Raw genomic sequence first — 20,517 nt, 5'->3', positions numbered from 1 at the left:
CAGAATGTAAACTAAGTGTCAGAAATACCCATTCCCCTTTTAATGTGACTGGACCTAATTCAGCAGAGGTCCAGCAAATTGGTGCTAGTAGTCACACAATTAGTGAAATGGAGATCACCTGAGTTCAGTGAGCGTGTCTCAAGTGATTGTGGTATAGAAACACCTGTGTGTGGAAGGTCCAGTCAGTGGTTAATCTGTGTTCCTGGCTACAATTACACCATGAAGACAAAAGAACACTCCAAGCAACTCAGAGAAAAGGTTATTGAGAAGTCTAAGTCAGGGGATGGATACACAAAAATCACATCCCCTGGAGTTCAGTTAAATCCATCATTAGGAAATGGAAGGAATACCGCACATGTGTAAATCTGTGTAGAGCAGGCCGTCCTTATTGCTGAGTGACTGTGCAAGAAGGAGACTACTGAGGGAGTCCACCAAGACACCTATGACCAGTCTGAAGGAGTTAAAAGCTCCAGCAGCTGAGACAGGGGGAGACTTTGCCCGCTCTCTTCTTTAGGAAGCATTTCTGGATATGTTTGAGTTGGAGTATGTGCCGCAGCTCACCATATAAAAGTCACTGTTTTGAAGAATCTCTTTCTCATTGGATTGACATTATCACATTAATCAATCCGTTGTGTCCAACAAACATAAACCAATCATTTAATGAATAGAAACAGAATCGGTTCACTTGATGCTGACATATTTCTGACTTGCTAATCAAACACACATTGAGTGTTAGCATAATACATGCTGAAATAATAAAGTCAGCACTCAGGAAACCTCCACAAGCTGGAGCCTCAAGTGTAGATAATTATACTGGTGTTGCCTTCAGACATCATTGGGGCATCATTTCAGTTTTTAATATCCTTTAGTCATGTGCTGTATTAACAAACAAATCTTAAACTAATTTACATACAAGGCTACTGAGATGTTGTCAGTCAGCACATCTCTGAACAATGTAACTTTCTCACAGTCCAGTGTTAAATAATAATCATTCACTGGGTTGTGACTTGTCTACAGCTGCACATGGGAAAAACAAGGTTTTAAAACCTCCCTTCACAGGAGAGTAGGATGATGGTAGGAGCGGCTGAAGAGACTTGTATCTCCGCGTTTTCTCCTACAGAGACGTGACTGAACCTATCTGTTCCAGATGACGCCGTTAGCATGGAGGGTTAGCATGGATAGGAGCAGTGCTCTCACTGGAAAATCCCGGGGCGGCGGTGTCTGCAAATACACCAGTAACAACTGGTGGACATGATCTCAAGTCACTGCTCTTCTGATGTAGAGCTACTAACTGTAAAATGCAGGCCTTTTTATTTACCCCAGGATTTCAGTGTCATTATCATCACAGCAGTGTACATCCCCCCCAGTGCAAACACCAGAGAAGCCCTGAATGTTGTCTACCGCTCCATCAGTGATCTGCAATCTACAGCCAGAGGCAGTTTTCATTGTGGCAGGAGACTTTAATCAGGCAAATATGAAAACTGTGTTTCCTCACCAGTATGTGGATTTTGCAACCAGGGGAGAGAACACGCTGGACCTGGCCTACACCAGCATCAAAGAGGTGTTCAGGGCAGCACCCTGCCCCCACCTTGGCTCCTCAGACCATCTCTCTGTGATGCTAATTCCTGCATATACGCCCCTGCTGATCAGGAAGAAACCCACCATGGAAGCAGGTGAGGGTCTGACCTGCAGCAGCGATGGAAGCATTACAGGACTGCTCTGAGCGCACGGACTGGGACATGTTCAAGGTAGCTGCTACAATCACCACACACGGGTGGAGGAGTACGCAGAGTCTGTGTCTGCATACATTCTGAAGTGCATGGAGGATGTCAGTGTGATCAAGAACATCTCCACACAGGCCAATGAGAAACCCTGGATGACCAGTGAGGTATGTGCAATGCTGAAAGCACGAAATAACGCTTTTAAATCTGGTGACATGGTGGCGCTGAGGACAGCTAGAGCCAACCTGAGCCGTGCCATAAGAGTTACACAGCAAACCCACAGTCAGAAAGTGCAGGACTTCTTTCATGACCCCTCGAACACCAGACAAATGTGGCAGGGTATTCAAGTCATCACAGACTACAAAGCCACCCCCCCTCTGCAAGACCAACATCAACTTCCTAGACCAACTCAACAACTTCTTTGAGAGGTTCGAGGCACTCAACACCACCCCTGCGAGGAAATCTATTCCTCGCCTTGATGAGCAACCACTGAGTCTGGACACAGACCCCCCCACACACACACGCACACACACTTCCACCCCTACCAGTTTGCTTACCGGCCTAATCACTCCACTGAGGACGCCATCTCCTCTGCACCTGCACTCCACCTGAGCCTGGAACACCTGGAAGGGAAAAACACACTTGTGCGGATGCTGTTTCTGGACTCAGCATTCAACACCATCATCCCCCAGCACCTGGTGTTTTTAATGCTCTGCATTTTCCATTTTCTATTTCAAGCAGCAGAATTTAGCATCATTAGTGTGCATATTATCGATTATTTGAATAATCCTTTAAGTGGGGGTGGGGGGGGACTTATTGTCCAGGCTGTTGTAATTGTAGACTACAGACCAACACATGCAGTATTAATGATGGAAATATGAATGTGTGTAGCACTTTATAGAATGTTTCTATTTCATCCAGGTTCAGATTCCACTGAGGCTGAAATACTGTTAACATGAAGTTCATACTGAACACAACAGCATTACATTCATACATATACAGCCTGAGTGTTTCAGGCAGAACATCATTAACAGAGAGTAACAGCTCATTTTCAGACATGTGACCCACGTGTTGTCTGTAATCCAAGTATCCGAAAAATCATCACATATTTTCCGTGTCCTTACAGCTCATATTACAGATTAAGAACCCAGGGTTTGTCAACCCTGACTTCCCCTGATAACCCTGAGTTAAATCAGAGGAGGTTAAACTTCCTTCGTAGTATAGGCCTCAGGCCTCAGTTTTGCCCAAAACAGTCCAAAAACAGTGATCAGGTGTCCAAATACTTTTGGCCATTTAGTCTTGGAGTGGTTTGCACTAAAAATGAAGTTATGTAATCTGAGTTCTCTTTTGTTGTGCATCTATAAATAAATATATTTATATTAAGACCCGTTGCTTCTATTTATACACAGCAGATTTAATCAAAGCAGGCAGCCAATGAAGACGTTATCAAAAGGAATTCTCTGTTGTTGTCTTTTTTATTTTTGTTTCAAATCCAGGTGAACAGCATACAACTATCAGCATCCTCAGTTAGCTCAGTGGAAAGTGAGGACCTGCAGTAAATCCAAGAGCATGCTTGCTCAGCAAACGGCCCCTGGATCAATACAAAAGGAAAAGGTCACTGCCGTCCGTTAGCATGACATCAGATAAATCGCTCTCAAAGAATTCACACGGGAAGGGAAGGGGGCAAAAAAAAAAAAACAACAAAAAACAAACTTTTTTTTTTCTCCAAGCATTTTTAAATGAATCTACAACTAAAAATATATTCTCACTTCATCAATGGAATTACTGTCAAGCTCTTACAAAGAAGCACACATCTCATAAATAGCTAAATCTGCAGCCCACGACTCGCCCTCCTAACTGAAGAGGCCTGCTTCCCTGTCAACAACCCCAGTTTAAGTGATTAGTGATTCGGTTTTCTTTCCATTGAAATTGTCCTTTCAGCAAAAAAGCCAATGAAACCATTTCATGTAATAGTGCACAAAGTTATGAGAAAAGAACTAATTTGCCCAAACTTAACATGAGAGTAGTGATAAAAGGTTTGAGATAGCGGTCAGTCTGCTTCAGTTATCTACAGTCAGCAGCAAACACATCACGGATGCAGATTAAAAGAGATTCTAGATCAGTGAGGAGGTGCGAATGATGTAAATATGGGAAATGTGCAGTTTGTTTGCTTTTTGTTTTAGCATCATTAGCTTTTAGAGTAAAGAATTTTTTAAAAATCTGTATTTTCAATTCTCTAGTTTTATATGAGCACCAGAAAAAATGTAAAGGCATCCAAGTCATGCAAAGTAATTTTGGTCACATACCTCAAAAACTACAACCTTTAAAACTACAGCAGCTTTTCATGTGGTCTTTGGGATGCTGTCAAGCTTTTATATGTGGACATATTTACATCTGGACCACAGGTGATCGAATCAAAATCCTTGATCCTGGCACCACATCGGCTTGAAAAAGGTCCCTGCTCTCGGCTGCGTACAGACAACATCACTGTGGTCTGATTTTACTGGATGGGTGCATGTTAGAAATCATTTGGGTGGAGTGGCTCTAAAAACATTTTGTGGCCAGATGTTAATGACGTGCAACCAGAAATGAACTTTTATGACTTAAATGATCTTGTTGAAGTTTTGGTCCCAATATTAGTCTCATGAAAAGAAATCCAGAAGAAACTAAGAAGCGATAAGAACCAGTTTTAACCAACTATCCTAATGTGCCCACTACTGACTGTTAAGTGTTAAAGGGTTAGTTCACCAAAATAATTTAAAAAAAAAAACTAAAACATTTTCCCTTTTACATTGGTGATATCCATCCACGTACGTAGTCTTGACCAGGTTTTATCATTATTATTATTATCATTATTTTTCTCTGACATTTCAGGCCATTAATGAAATTACATTTCTTTCGCCACCACCATACTAGTTTGGAAGCAGAAACGTCGCAAACTATCTGCCTACTAAAAGACTGCTAAAGGTTTGTAAGAAAATGTGCAGTTTTTGTGTAATTTGGGTGAACTGACCCTTTAAATTGCCCGTTTGCCTTTTTAGTGCTGTCGAGAGGAGAAGAAGAAGAAGTGCTTTTCACATTGTTTTCAGGCTCGGCCCCTTCCACACCACTGACAACTGAAGCTCTGCAAAGTGGAGAAAACATCAATCTGAACCTGTGTGCTGAACATCATCCATGCCTCCTCTCCTGCTGGAAGAAGCTCAGGGTTTTTGTTTCAAAGTGCAGAGAATCATTAATGGCAGAACCAAACACATCAAGGCGTTTTTAAATGCTGCCCATCGTCATTCTGCAGATGCACGGCACAGACATCAGATGAGACAAACGATATGTTAGGCATCTTTTTTCTCCCCGCAGTGACCTGCGACCTCTTGCACTCTGAGCAGCAACGTCTTTGAAGGCTGATTGATGGGAAAAACCCACAGGGGCCCATCAGCAGAGGAACACTGGTTATGGTCTGACTCCTTTGGATTGGCGCCAGCAAGACTAAAAAAAACAGGAGAACCACAGGTATGGAGTGACAGAGAGGAAAGTGGCGAGCACCAGTTGTTTCTAGAAGCACCTCACGGCTAATACAGTGCGAGTCAGTAATCATGATGACGATGGATGATGTCCTGTGGGCGATTTAACAGGAACAGAACATAAAGCTGATAAAATAAGCTACATATTGTGCCTGCTCAAGTTCCTCCAAAAACCTCCAAATCCAAAAGCTACAATTCCAACAAACCAGTGAAAGATCTTCATGACCGACAGCACGTTAAGTCTGCAATCAGTGGAGGATGTGTTATGGGTGAATAGCATTTTGCGTCTACCTTTCCAAATCCAAATCTGGGACTCATTTCCAAACATTTTCCAAGTTATTTAATACTGAAAATAAACTCTACTTACGCGGAATAACTCTGGAGCTCTTAGCATTTTCAGGTCTGGGATTTGACCAATGATTGTACTATAAGGGGCTTGTCAAAGAGACCAAGACCTTTAAAACCTGACTGAGCAGAGTCCACGCTGAAGATTCAAAATTTTAAGGTATCGCTACAATCAGATTAAAAAAAAAAAAAAAAAAAAAACAGAACAAAAAAAGACGCTTAATTAAATAACAGTATCATTCCTCAAATGTATTTATACACAGCAAAATTTTCCAGAAGACGTAGTGAGAGTGAGAGGGGCACTGATGTGAGAGAACACTCGAGTCTTTGCTGTTGTCCTGAGTCACAGCAGGATTTAATTGAGCCATGAAGGGGGTGATTATTTCAGGGCGGCGGTGGGTTAAGGGAAAAGGGCCTCAGCCAAAGTGCTTTACTTAAATGTACTCCACCACTCACAAGAGCCGCTGTGAGGAGGGATACAAAAAAAAAAAACACAGTCTGGTTTTACTTTATTTACTCAATTAATTCGATGTAAACAAGTGCATCCCTCTGCACGTCACAGCAGCCTGTGAGATGGGAAGGACTGAGGCTTCAGAGTGAGGCGAAAGAAAACAAACAGGGCATCCAAATCTTGCAGGTGGTCCTGGTGCAGGGATGGCATTGGTGAGTTAAGAGGAGGGCTGGGCGCGCTGTGTAAGATCAGGGCAGGGCATGGAAGCGGGGCAGAGGAGGGTGGGGGTTCTTTAACTGCGGGGCAGGCTGCACATTTCACAGTGCTCTGTGCCAGGCTGGTTCATGAAGGTGCAGTGGAGGCAGGACCACATGGCTGAGGAGGAGGCTGGGACTGAGGGACCACCCATGGCCCCATAACCCAGAGAGCTGGAGGGTTGCCCACCCACCGTACCTGGAGGGACAGGAGAGGGATTACAGAATATCAGGAAGGCAACTAATGATTCATTTTCTATAATGTGTAACAAAATAAAATTTCCTGAATGAGAAATAGCCTGTCATACAACCCCCCATAAAACCTACCTAAAACATAAAAGAGTTTGTTATTGCTGGACAGAGCCAGGCTGGCTGTTTCCCCCTGTGCTCCAGTCTCATTGCTAAGCTAAGCTAATGGGCTACCAGCTGTGGCTTCATATTAACCATTTAGACACAGGTGTGGTATCAATCTTCTCATCTAATTCCCCACAAAAAATGAATAATAAGTAGTTCCCAAAATGTTGAACTATTCCTTTAAGACACCTAATATAGCCAGCTATAATCTACATACATTTTTGATTGAAAATAACCTTGTTAAGTTTTAATAACTCAGTTTTCAAGATACAGACTTTAGTATCCAAAATACAAAAATATTCAATTCAACACTGTGGCTTGATTAATGACTTTGGTGATTATCAAAATTGTTGTCCGTTTTCTGTAGATTAAGTAAACAACTGACTGTTTTGCCACAGAAGCTCAGCTTTAACTGAGTCAGAGTGTGGCTGATCCACAGTGACTTACTGCACAGCTGCTCGATGGTGGCCCACTGCTCGGACTTCTTCCAGGTCTGTGCCAGATCCTCATTAGAAGTCTTTACTGCATCTAGCAGCAGCCCGATGCTGTCCTGCAAAAACAAACACAAATTCTGATCTATCCACTCGACAATGTCAGATTCAGAAAACTGACAAGAAAAACAAAAACACATCAAGTTTCTTTTTGTTTTGTAAATCTGGATTTTATAGAAGACATGCAAATCTAATTAGGCAGTTCATTATCATCTAAACACAGAAAAAGCAATGTTTTTATCAAATACACTTTTGATCGTCATGATGGGCCAGGATCCAGTTTGAGAATCTAATGAGCATGAACAAAGAGTCTGAGTGAAAACATCCTTACACCAGTAACCACATCCAGATTGGGGAAGAATGTGGCCATTCTCTAACCTATTTTCTGCACTACAAATGGAAAACAAATGGAACTCCAGAAAAGAGGGGGCTTTGAAGTGTTGACTTACTCTCAGAGGCATGACTTCATTGGTGACGAGGAAGAGGAGCAGATGGAAGTCTGACACGATGTCCAGGAATGAGGAGGACGTGCACTGGGACAGGTATGTCGCTAAACTGTGGAAGTCCTGCAGACACACAAATAACGACAAACAAGATGTACAACTTCCTCTGACCTCTGCAGGGCATAGACTCCTAAAAGGTGACACTAAATTAGCAGGGCACTAAGCTGTGACTGGTCAGGTTTACATACAGGCAGATAAAGGCTAATGAAGACATACTGGAACTAAGAGGTCCCTGCCTCAGTTATCTAAAACATCTCATGATTATTTTAACATGGTTTATCCTATTAGCTGGCAAGCTAGTCATTAATAAATGCAAGGCTGTGTTTTGCTAATTTAAGTTACAACAGTGTATATCCTTCACTATGAGGACAGCATGTTTGAGATGTTGCATGCTCTCATCATCAGAGGTTTTTGACTCCTTTCTATTTCTGGACATTTGAACTAAACACAACACAATAATTACTGTGAATAGAACAGTAGGCAGTGGCTAGTACATGACATGTACTTTTTGCTACTGGAATCTGATTCTGGGTAAGATGACAAAATTTTCTCAACTTGTTCACGGCCCCTTTACCAACAATATTCCACTAGCTACTGTATATCTGATCAGACAAAATATAATTTCATATTGCTACTCTTTTGGGCCATCATTTCATCTCTTCGTTGAGGGAGGTGAGCATGTTTAGATAACTGGAGGTGAATCTAGAAATCGCTTACTTGTGTCTCTCCAAGGATGTCACGGTTTTCGATGGGGAAGCGTTGTGTAGAGCAGAAGGTGTACTGAGGATCCTTTGGAAAAGTGGTGGTAATCTTTACAGAAAAATAGAAGGGAATTAGACCAAATGTTGTCTTAATACATACAGCATGTCTGTAAAGCATTTGATCATACTGACATCAATAATAAGGTACTCCACAGGAAGAGGCCGGGCAAGAAACGTGACATCATTTCCAAATTTGTCTTTATCCTGTTGGATGGAGAGAGGAAATCAGTAATTGGGTCAAGCTCAAATGACCCACTTAACATCTGTATCCAAACCTCTGGATGAACTGACTTATAATACCTGGTCCCAATAATAAAGTATGTATCTGGATGTCATTAATCTGCTCAGATGACAAGCAGTCACTGTGTATTCTCAAAAACAAAAATATACCATTTAATATTATACAGTTACATTTTAACATACAGTTGATTGTTGCCACATGTATAAAATCTTACCTTGTAGAAGACGTCTGGTACGTACTGCTCAGGGCTGGATTCTTTAGCGTAGCCCAGCTCAGGAGCATCTTTGCAGGGCAGTAGGCACTCATCTCTCACCAGGGCCATGCACTGATTGGACACCTGGTATCCTTCAAAGTGCACCTGGTTATCTGGACCACCTGCATACAGAGACAGAGACACACTTCTAACTGAATACTAACTGTTGAGTAGTGATGAAAAACAATTTACTTATTAGAAAGCTTATTAATTAAGTTAAGTTTAAGTTGATCAACTATTTAAGTGACTTGATTTATCTGCCACATAATTTAATTTTCCACAAACCAGAATGGCTTTTAACATTAAATCTGCTGTAAAACATACCAATAAAGAAGTTGTGCACACGACTATAACATTAACAAACATTTATTGCTTCACTGTTGCTATGGTGTGCTCAATATCTAAAGCCTGTTCAGCTTTACACATGCAACTCATTTGCAAACAGACTACATCTTTACACAAGGGAAAGTAAAACAGATGGACTTTGCCCTGCCTGGCATCAGATGTGTCATCATAACATCAGCTTTGGCCGCCAGTGCCTCATTAATGCAAATGAGGTGATGAGGTCACCACTATGCTTTGTGCTTGTGCGCACTTGTGGAACAAATATAAGAGGTCTTGTAAGTTTAGAACGAAGGGAAGTGTAAACATTTGGCACTGATCCCACAGACCAAAAAGTGGCCTCAGAAAGCACGTGGCTTGTGTTACACTGCTCCATTGGCCTCAAAGACAGGCACCTCACAAGCCTGGGCTGCATTAAAAGACAATGATTGTATCTGTAAACGGCAAGTACGTGGTCAGTAAGAGGTGAAGCTACTCAATACCATGTGCTTTGTAATTACATATGACCAGGCTTAAAATGAGACTGTAAACAAAGTAAAGTAAAGTATTTAACTTTTCAAAATAAGCTGCTGTTTTGGACAGGTGATGAACACATTTCAACATACTGCTCATTATCATCTGTGGGGACCCCTATCTGACCCCTACTGTAATGTTGTTAACAGGCCACCTCTTCTGCTTCACATGACACATAATGATGTTTTACCGTCATAGCAGTTTACACCCATGTCTGTCCAGATTCATATAATATATGTATTGAAGACTTTGAAGGAAGTCAAATTCCTTGTATGTTTTCACATGCTTGGCCAACAAAGCTGATTCTGATAGAACACAAAGTTGAAGCCATGACAGTGGACAATGATTCAAATATGGATGTTGCTGCAAAGAAGCTACCAATTCTATAACGTTGATGCTTCGCCCAGATCACAGCACAGAAGATCTACACAATCACCACAGTTTCAAGGTGGACACCCAAGATTAGTGTCACCAAATCAGTATCTGACCATATGTGAAATACGGTCACAGTCTCCCCCTCTAGTCCTGAGTTGTATGGATGTATGCATGTACAGATGTACTTGTGGATGGATGGACAGCCTCGGAGTGAACAAAAACTTACCTGTTGCCACCACAGTCACGAATTTGGAGCCAAAATGTCCATCTCGAGAAAGTCTGCAGGGGTTTGAATGTTGATTCTGGAAGTATCCTGCTGTGATGCACTCCTCTGCACTCAGGTAGTGTGAGTCCTAACAGAAGTGAGAACAATGGTAAAACATGGAGATCAGAGTATTAATCTGATGAACAGATCACCTTTGAATGAGCTGCCTCCTCACCTTGTTTCTCGTGTAGCGGACAGTGCCTATCCTTGTATCCTCAGAGAGCAGGTCTGTGAAGATCCAGCCCACCTGAAAAAAAAAATCAGAGAAAAGAAAAAAAGAGTAAATCATCTCCACATCACAAAGAGACATGTTTTCAAAAATAGTAATGAGGGAAGAAGTGCATAAAAAATAAATGCCATTCACACACAGCACACACTTTCCCGGATGTAATGTTAGAATCTTTTTCCTTTACAATGAAAATGTGCTCTAGAATATATCAGTAGATTTATGGCATGGGTGACCTATAGAACATCTTGGCACGATTAATCTCTGAAGCCTCAGGAATTCTGTGAATGCCATCATACTGATGACAGAACAGTGAAAACCAAAAGCCTAGCCAGACAAATGAATCTGGCAGTAAGAGGTGGACAGGATACTGGTAGAACCAGGTTTAGAGTTACCCATCCCCATTAAGGCAAACCAGCTTGCCATTAGACATGCAGACATATTCAAGTAGCCGAGCAATAAATCCATAATGAAACTGCAAAACACCTTGGCAGAGAAACATAAATCTGCATTGAAACTACTGAAATTCAAACTGCCAGCACTGACTGTGATAACAGGATAGAAAATCCTAGTCTAAAACCAACAGGAGAGACAGTGACAAACAGGGCAGCCAGGAGAGAAAAGAGGGCCAACCTTGCACAGGCCCAGTTTGGCAGCAATTTCATCCACAGCTGCAGCTTTGGGATCATCCAACAGTTCCAGGCTGTTCTGGGTGGCATTCTGTAACACAGCAAGGAAGAGTGTTGATTGTACCTTAAATTAGGGCAAAGCCTCAAAAGTGTGACTGATATGACAGGATAAATTACAAGCATGCAAAAAATATTCTCACATGGAGGAACAAGAACTTTTAGTCACTGCTGGATAAACGGACTCATCCTTAAAATGTCAAGCAAGTGAGCAACAAGGAGAGAGAGGTGATATTTAGTAAGAATATCTCACCTGCAGGGGTTCGTAGATGGCAGCCACCTCAGCCCTGATGCCCAGAGGGATGTCTTTGTGCTCAGTGTACCTGCCGTACAAGTATCCCATCCTCTGACTGCCCGTCTTCCTCCAGAAGTCCAGAAAGCGGTCAGCGATGGTGTGGTTTTCAAACATGATGTTGTCCACATGTCTGTATTTCTGAGAGAAGAAAGAAAGAACCCTATTTGGTATTCATGTGTGCCTCAGGGCATTTCTAGATATGGCTAAAACACATGAGCTGAGGTTTGTTTCTTTAAATATGGGGCAGCCGGGGCTCAGTCCACAAATCACAGGGGGTAGTGGTTCAATCTCCAGGTCCTCCACATTGAAGTCAGCTCATGTCACTTACAGAATCAGAAGAACATTGCGCTCACTGAAAGCTTCACCACATACAGGAGTGGTTACATACCTGTCTGTTCAGTGTGATAGCACTGGGTTGGCACTTGGTGCAGATCCCCTCTGGCCAGGGAGGGTGGCCTTCGCAGCCTGACTTGATCTTACAGCTGATGTTCTCTAGAGCTGCAAACTTCCCTCTGCAGGAGGTGAAAACAGTTAGAACACGATGTGTGTGTGTGTGTGTGTGTGTGTACACACACACATATATATAGTATTTTTAGTGAAGAAATTAAAAACAACTCACTTATCAGCTCCACCGGTCAGCTTGCGAAGATATGCGTGGAATGACATGTGCTTCACTGGTGGGTCGAGGTGATTCAGGTAGTCTTCGTCAAAAGGCTGAAAAAGGAAAAAGCCAGATTCTCAGTAAATTAAGGCTAAAAACAGTCTCACAGTAACAGTGTTTGCATTAAGAACTTTCAGAGCAAGAAACCAAAAATAAGTATGAATTTTCTTACCTCTAATGGTACACAGTGCACACATTTTCCAAGGGCACCATGGCGACATCTGCTAACAAGAAAGGAATTGTTAAGGACCTGAGATCTGTAGTCTAAAGATAAACCCTTAAGGAAGAACACAATTGACTGTGTGAACTATATGTGTAGGTCTCTCTCTTACAGCTGTGGATCTCTGTTCCTGTAGATCTTGCCGTCTTGCTTGGCCAGATACTGATCAATCTCATCCTCCTGGACCTGAGGTGCTGAGAAGGACCGAGGGATCATGGAGGATGATGAAGAAGATGATGATGAGACGGATGGTAGTGATGAAGATGTGTGAGGGGTGGCCGTGTCCATCACCTCTCCAGAGGAGGTGCTGGATCCTGATGGGAAACAGAAACAGCATGTCGCCATGCCTAAAAAAAAGAAATAAGATGATTAAAGCTTTGCTGTAGTTTGTCAAAGAACATAGACAAAATCACAGGTGCCATTTGATGAGTTACAATCACAAAATGTACAACATGGTTAACTGTTTTACCGCCTAGTATCCACAAGAAAGATTTTAAAAAGACAGACAACTGTGTATCTGAACCTGACCCTGACTGTTGGAGTGAGCTATGAAATCTAGACTGTAATCATGCTCAAAAGCCATTTTCTTTAACTTACTTGATCTTAAGCAGGCTGAGGGTTTTGTTCTGGGAAAGGATCTCTCCGGTCTTGTTGCGGTTCAGGTAAACAGAGAACCCATTGGAATTGAACCCAAACTCTTTGGCTACCTGTGGGAGAAGAGGATGTAGTTTGCTGATTAGAGTGAGCTACAACATTGAGTGTTTTAAAATCAAAATACCACTGACTTTGTGTGCCATGAAATGTGTTTGATGTTGACAGAGTCTTAAATGAGTCTAGGTTTATGATTAGTATCATGTCTTGCAAGACTTGCTTTTTCTTAAAATCCATTACAGGAAACAATTCAGTCCAGTAAAAAAATGTGTAAAAAGTGTCCACTCACAATTGCAGTCACCTGATCAAAGCAGATTAGCAAAGAGCCCCTTGGCACGAGAGAAACTCAGCTTGTAAGAACACCTCTTATAGCTGTTGCACAGTGAGCCAAACTAAGCTATTAAGAGTAGTCTGCGCTGTCATGGCACTTAAACATCACATCACATGTCGAACAGCCTGATGCTGATGATTTCCCTGCACTTCATCACTTTGGTGTTTACTGAGTTCAACAGCCATTAGTGATCTTTTGAGCAGTACTGTTGACATAAGAACAGGACATTTATCTTGGCATTAAAGCTGAATTCATAATGGAACTCATTACTGGAGGAATAAGTACAATAGGTGAAGTGAACCCATTAAAACTAACTCTACAGATCATTCTAAACTTTCTACCAGTGACTGTGTAGGATGTAAACAATTTCTGACATTCTGTACAAATTGTATGGTGTGTCTTTTATTTATCTTTAATGTTTGTATTGCTAAGCAGAGAACAGTTTGACGCACTGAGGTTCTTTATGCATAAAATCACTATTTTTCTTAAAGCCCCACAAACGAACAGTGTGAGATGTTATGACTATATGCTGGGTGAAACTGTACACTGTCAAAATTGTATGAGACAGAGCATCACTTCAAGCTCCTTTTACGCTGTCTCAGCTGCAGAAATATAACCTGCAGGGGCTCAGACCATCTCTGCCCTCTCAGCCTCACTCCCGTGGTTTTCCATTCCACCCATCGCTGGCTGCACATCAGCAGGGAACGAAAAACTACTCCTTCCATTGATCTGCAGGCTACACCATCCTGCCTTACCACAGATACATGCATTTTTAATAAGGTGCTGCTGGAATGCTCTGCTGTAACCAGACTGCCAGAGCATGCTGCTATTTTAGGTTTTTCAGAGCCAATGATTCAAATTCATTTGGGACTATTTTTGTGTGCATTAGTGTGAATAGAGGTCAGATTGGAACAAAACTAACATAACACTGTTCTTTTAAAGCAAATCCAAATCAAAGTCTACCTGTATATTTATTTATTCTGTGTGTTTTTATTATCTCCTTTCACACTTTGTGTGGGAGTAATTCCTGGACTGTAAACCACAACCTATCAAGCAGCTGTAGCTCCACTACACTCAAATTTCCCCAGCATGCCACATGTCAATAGTGGACATCAGCAGGGGCACAGCAGCGCACAGAGGCAGCACAGGACTGACCTGTTCTAGTTCTTCCTGCAAGCTTCGTGCATAAATGAACAATGAGCAGACACAAGCAAAATCAAGGGATACATAAGGACACTTTGTGACAACAATGCATAACTTGAATGGATCAAAGAATTCAGGGACTGAGAAGACCAGAATATCTTGTAAGATGGTGATTACAAATCACATCTAAAGAAGTAAGGGGTGGAATGATGTTGAAGCAATTGTATAGCTACTATTGCTACTACTGATTAATTATGTATCTTACAATGTAAGTTCACACTGTGTTTTGAATATGTAAATATCATCACCACTGTCACTGCCAAGTACAAATCAAAGCAAGCTGTTCATATACCAGTATACATGTATGCACTGTGAATAGTTTATGTATTTGGTTATCTATCCTCTGAAATTTGTTCTTAGTTGTATGTTCAATTTTTTTATGTGTAGTGAATCTTGGGCAATAAAGCCAATTGTGGAACTGATGCTTATGTGCATTTGACATTATGCATGACCCATTATGACAATTTTACAGACAGTACCTTCTTCAAAAAAGCAGCAGCAGTCTCCCTTTTGGTAGAGAGAATTTTCTTCATCCCATCTGGGGACTGTACCCTGATGATCTAATGAAACAGAAACAAAAAAAGACCAAATAAAAGATCACACACACAAACTGCTCTCAAAGGTCTGGAAAGCTCATGAATAACACGGACTTAATACAGACTCAAAATGACTACCCAACACCTGTCTGTCAAAACAAGAGAGCTACTCCCCCCTATTCTCCCCCTCTTTACAGTGGTGTTAGTGTCAGGACATTATGACAACGATGACAGTGCAAAAAAAGTAATGTTAACGTTAGCTTATGAGCCTCTACTTTACAACAAAGAGCTTTTGTGCAATGACATGAAGATGTTGGCTTTGAGCTACATAACATTAACTGAAGCTGTCACACCGTGGGGACATTAAAAATATCACTTTTAGTGAATGAACAACACATTGGCTTCCACTGCATTCACCGAGTACATTCTTGCTAATGTCAAGCCAACGAGCTGAACACGCTAGACATTGTTCCAGACATTTTTATCCCAGATATTGTAGCGGTTATGTGGTGTTCTCGTTTGCAAACAATGCCTCCTTTTATTCTGATGTCGTCAGCTAACCACAGGGCTAAGATTAGCCGGTTAGCTAAACAGGCCTCAGTCACTCTTTGCTAATGATAGCCAGCTAATGTTAGCTACCAAGCTAATTCTGCTGCCTCATCACTCCGGAGTTCGGCTAACACGTTAGCATTAACACAACCTGCCGTCATACTCACAATATTATCTGCCATGTCGCTCGGGCGAGTTCTCCCGACAGATATCGCAGTATTAGTAGACAGACACACTTAGTACTAATTCACGTAGCGTTACTGTCTGTATGTCAACGAAACTCCATCACACAACTCAAACACCGGGTGTTGCAAACATTGGTGCCCGACCTGTTTCCCACCGGTCCCACACCGAAGCGACCACGGCCGAAACAATCTTTTTAACCGAAAATACACGTTCCCCCTTGCTTCTTAATTGCAGTGGCAGGTTACATAAACAGTGAGGAATGACTCATCTAATGTGAAATCATTATTACGAGATTTGAGAAGAGAATTTGAACAAGGGAAATAGATGAATATTTTAGCAGAATGTGTAAAATATGCAAAGGAAGTTAGTTATACATTGATAATAATAATGATTCTCCATAAGACGCCACAAAATGAAACTCATGGAGGATAACTTGTGTTGAAGTGTAAAATGGAAGTGGGTACTTTCCTACATTGTTTAAGTCCTGAGTCGTTAGTTTGGTCCAGCTATCTCCAGGACTCCAAATTTTTGTCACCACATAACAGGTGTCATTTCATTTCCCAACCTGCTTTGCATTAACTTCCAGGCTTAACAGAACAAATGACCTCTTCCTGTTTACCTCAGTGCTGTTACCAACAGATATCAGACCAGAGAATCTAGATCTAGATGGATCAGTGTCCCTAGAGTCTGCTAAGAACTTGACATAAATGCATTTGCTTATTATGCATCCTGGCTCACCTGAAAAACTGCGTTCATATCCTACATTCAAACATTACATTACAAAAAAAATGTTTCATGAGGAATATAATGAGGAATATAATTGCTGTAAATACTTACATTTTATCTTGCTCATGTCCTGATTTTTGTTTGTACTGTGTGATTATAGTAAGTTAATGATGTGTGCTCTACTGTAACTATGAGACACCTTTGTTAGGTCTCTCATGTACAAAAGATATATAAAACTGATCAATTAAAGCATCTGTTTTAGACCTGTGGCAAAGTTTTATGTTCATAACATATTTTGTATGTCTCAAGCAAGTTGCAGTAATCTTCAAAAGTTCAGCAGGCCTACTTTTGATATACTGTATGAAAGTGCTAATAATCAAACCCAAATGTCACTTCTGTATCAATGTGTGTATACTATATGTTTGCATATACAGTGTACATTTACCTTTACGTCTGTGTGCATATGTTTATATAGAGTAACAGTGTACATTTATTCTAACTTCAAGCCACTTGCTATCAAACTACTGACTCATACTCAAAGGAATGGTTTAATAAATGATTAAATCAGTGTTTGTATTTTTCTCTTTTTATGCTTTATTTTTTTCCCTCATCCTGTAGAGAGGACAAAGCTCCATTACAGATCTCTTGCATGCACTAAAACATCCATCCCACTCATCCCTCTGCCATCCTTCACTACTACAGTGCAATTATTGGAAACATCATCAGAAGAAAAGTCCACCAGCTCTTCCATCACCAGCTTTTATCATCAGGGCAAAGTTATACTTTGTTATTATTGTCTTGATTAGAACAAGGGAGAAGAAGCTAGATGCAACTTAACATGTGAATGCATTGGTCTTATGTTTACAACAGACTGGTACACTTAACTGTCTAAACATAAATATGACGAAGGATCAGTGATGATGAGGAGGACAATGGAGATGAAGCGATGAAATCAGAAACAGACAGATGCAACACTGAATGATGGATGAAAGATGAAGATGTAGACAGTTGTGCTCTACTCTACAAGAGAACACCAAATGAGAGCTATAGTAATGAGCTTAAAAACACAAATATAAACACACAGGGCACAACAGTGTCTTGTGAAAGTATGAGTAACATGCAATAAACACACATACATATTTTCATATACATTCATATTACACAAGGGGGATATACAAATAGAGGAGATATAAAACTAATGTTAAAACAAGCAAACACAATAATGGCTAAGATGGGTTGTTAGTGTGGGCAAATGAAGAACAGTACACATTATTGCCCTTCCAAATCACATATTTGGATACTGCAAAGAAGGAATTCTTGGTTTTTCTCCACAAGTTGGTTTTAAAGTGGTTTCATTTTTGCACAAACACTAGCTGGCTTTCACACATTATGATGGCAGAAAAGAGAAAAAAATTAATGAGAGGGTTAAGAGCATTTATCTATGCTGGTGTAAATAGGTGCAGTTACAGGTTGGTCAAAACAGAGGGAAAAGAGGGATATCAGATGATGAGTGATTAACATTACCTCACTGAAATGTTACGCTAAGCAATGGCAAGCTGGTGTCCAGTCTCTACAGAATGCAGGTTTTTATATGTTCGGCATTGATGGAGAAAGCCTCCGAGATGATGAAAGAGGTGCCGAAGCACATGAAGTGGGAACCCACCTACTTCACGGGTTTGTCTCTTAAACTCAATTTGAGGCTGCCTTGCTTGCGTAAGTTTCATGTTTTGTCCGTGAGAAGAATAGAAAAGAAGAGGAAAAGAGGAGAAAAAAAGGCTGAATAGCAAGAGAAGAGAAAAGGGTGCTGGTAGGTTAGAGTGACAGTGCAGGTCTAGTGAAGTCATGAGAATCAAAACAACAGATCCCTAACACGAGCAGAATCAGAAGAAGAATCCGGTGTAAGAGGACAGAAAGTTGTTTCTTTTTTTTTTTTGTAGACTTTTTTCTCTTTTTCCATTTTTTGTGTTTGTTACAGTTCATTACAGTGGTTTGTTTGGAATAGTTCCATTTGAAGCTGGAAGATGGAGCCCGAGGCAGGTGGTTTGAAGTGCATGGATGCGGCCTGTAATCCTCAGGGGATTGCAGGGAGGTGCACGAAGGCTCAGATGATGCCGTACTGGGCCAGCTCATGCAGCTCCAGGTGATTGAAGGCCTCCCATGGGCAAATGACAGTGATGTCTGCAAAAAGAAGAGAGAGGTGTGAGGTTGTTCAGGCCCCTGCAGATCACAGAAACTGATATGAGATACATTTTAAGATCTAAGGTGAACTCACCTGTGCCTAAGCCCTCCATTCCAGGGATATCATCACCAAAGCTGAAAAAAAAATAAATAAATTACACACCATAACTTGCAATTATTTCTAAACCTCTGAAGGGAATATGTGCATTATTCAAGGCGTACCCCTGGATTCCCTTCTTCGGAGGCTTGCTCTTGAACTGACGGGTCTGCCTCTGCTTGAACTTGGGTGGTCCCTTGCGTGGAGTGGCCGGGCCTCCACTGACACGGGTGGCCGACTTGATCTCAGCTTTGGGTGGCTCGAGATTCATTTTGAGCAGTTATGGTACCTGTGTGCTTGTTGTTTAGAGACACCTCTCTCAAGTGTAGTCGTCGTGATGATCTTTTCTTTTAGGAAACAAGAAAGAAAGAAAGTCAGATAATTCATCCAAACCATTGTATCACATGAAAAGAGGTAAAGAGCCGTTTCCATCGATTCATTCTCTGTAAATCTCACATGTGGGCAACAAGGTGTTATCTAAGATGCTGTATTTAATCGTCTCTTTCATATAACAGTTAGCATACAGCCTCTGTCACCTCTGTCTGACATTACAGGCTTTAATCCTCTCACTGGTCTGACGAGCACCAGCCAGGATTTACACTCATATTTCCTTGTAATTGAATGCCTGAGATGGACTACCTTGCAGCGTGTTCTGTGAGGATGACCCAATTTCCCATAATCCCTGGCTCAAGTTAATAAGTACTCCCCCCCTCTCTGTTTCAAGCCGGCCGTCCACATGTAATCTCGTTAGAGCAAGGACAATACGGCAGATATGCTGAGCACGCACTGAGGGTCTAAATGATCAATCCGCTCACCGTGTCCCGGTGACCATGACAGTCCTGAACAAGTCTTAAGCATTTCAGTGGTTCAAGTGCTTTGATAACAGCATAAAGGTGTATCATGTCGCCATCACAACCTGATAGACACTGTACGTGAGGAGTGTACAGTGGTTTAACATCAAAATTCACAACTAAAGCCATGATGTGTAATCTTCATGTATTTTACAAACGAAAGGTTTGGCCGATGTTGTGGGATCCAATGACTGACCATTTACACCTGTTCACACATGTTGAAGCTGCAGCCACTTATTCGCTCTTGAAATATCTGAAAAACTGTAGCACTATGAACCAAAAAATGAGTTGCATCTTACAGAACAAGCAAACTCTTCATAGTGTGGTTAGGTATTAAACCTTTTAATTCTCTTTGTGGTACCAACCAAAATGTGTCAGCAGCAGTAGTAGATTCAAAAACTGTCAAGTACCAACAATTGACACCCAGCGCCTGTCAGATTCACTGTACTTATTTCACTCATCTGAGTCTCTGATTTAAATCGTATTTTTTCTCAAGAGTTTTGTACATAAGGGAACATAAGTGTTATTTTAATTTCAGCACAAAAAACTGTAGCAATAAACAATACGCCGCTCTAATCACTCAGCAAACCAAACAACTGAGATCCAGTGAGAACAGCTTCAGCACACCCAATAGATTAATGTCCCACTGAGGTACAAAACAGAACAAAATGCCTGGTAAAGAAAAAAGTGTCTCTTCTCCCAAATGCACAGTATATTCAATGAAAGACTATAAA

At 41.3% G+C, this 20,517-nt stretch overlaps 2 protein-coding genes across 2 annotated transcripts; both read right to left on the bottom strand.

Moving 5' to 3' along the window:
• Window positions 1-3,177: 3,177 nt before the first annotated feature.
• Window positions 3,178-16,109, bottom strand: nploc4 (NPL4 homolog, ubiquitin recognition factor). The gene is given in 18 exon segments (XM_018666627.2): window positions 3,178-6,488; window positions 7,091-7,193; window positions 7,584-7,700; window positions 8,355-8,447; window positions 8,531-8,602; window positions 8,854-9,014; window positions 10,349-10,475; window positions 10,563-10,634; window positions 11,247-11,333; window positions 11,553-11,732; window positions 11,983-12,106; window positions 12,214-12,308; window positions 12,428-12,476; window positions 12,588-12,799; window positions 12,801-12,822; window positions 13,073-13,182; window positions 15,140-15,220; window positions 15,913-16,109. Coding segments are annotated over 18 exon segments (1,881 nt in total). The 5' UTR covers window positions 15,928-16,109; the 3' UTR covers window positions 3,178-6,327.
• Window positions 16,110-17,242: 1,133 nt separating this feature from the next.
• On the bottom strand, window positions 17,243-19,273 carry pde6gb (phosphodiesterase 6G, cGMP-specific, rod, gamma, paralog b). The gene is made up of 3 exons (XM_018666600.2): window positions 19,058-19,273; window positions 18,930-18,970; window positions 17,243-18,835 (listed from the first exon to the last, which is right to left on the bottom strand). Exons 1-3 carry the CDS (start codon window positions 19,201-19,203, stop codon window positions 18,759-18,761), a joined length of 264 nt encoding a protein of 87 aa, XP_018522116.1. The 5' UTR covers window positions 19,204-19,273; the 3' UTR covers window positions 17,243-18,758.
• Between the last annotated feature and the right edge of the window lie 1,244 nt (window positions 19,274-20,517).

The sequence above is a fragment of the Lates calcarifer genome, linkage group LG23 (genome assembly GCF_001640805.2).
Source record: "Lates calcarifer isolate ASB-BC8 linkage group LG23, TLL_Latcal_v3, whole genome shotgun sequence".
NCBI classification, from domain to species: domain Eukaryota; kingdom Metazoa; phylum Chordata; class Actinopteri; family Centropomidae; genus Lates; species Lates calcarifer.
This window is presented reverse-complemented; position numbering and strand designations above follow the sequence as displayed.

Excerpts from the sequence above, each read along its gene's own strand:
- pde6gb (XM_018666600.2), bottom strand. The coding sequence starts at position 19,203 with ATGAATCTCGAGCCACCCAAAGCTGAGATCAAGTCGGCCACCCGTGTC. Across the intron at positions 18,971-19,057 it reads CCGAAGAAGGGAATCCAGGG|CTTTGGTGATGATATCCCTG; the intron begins GTACGCCTTGAA and ends TTTTTTTTTCAG. Across the intron at positions 18,836-18,929 it reads AATGGAGGGCTTAGGCACAG|ACATCACTGTCATTTGCCCA; the intron begins GTGAGTTCACCT and ends TTCTTTTTGCAG.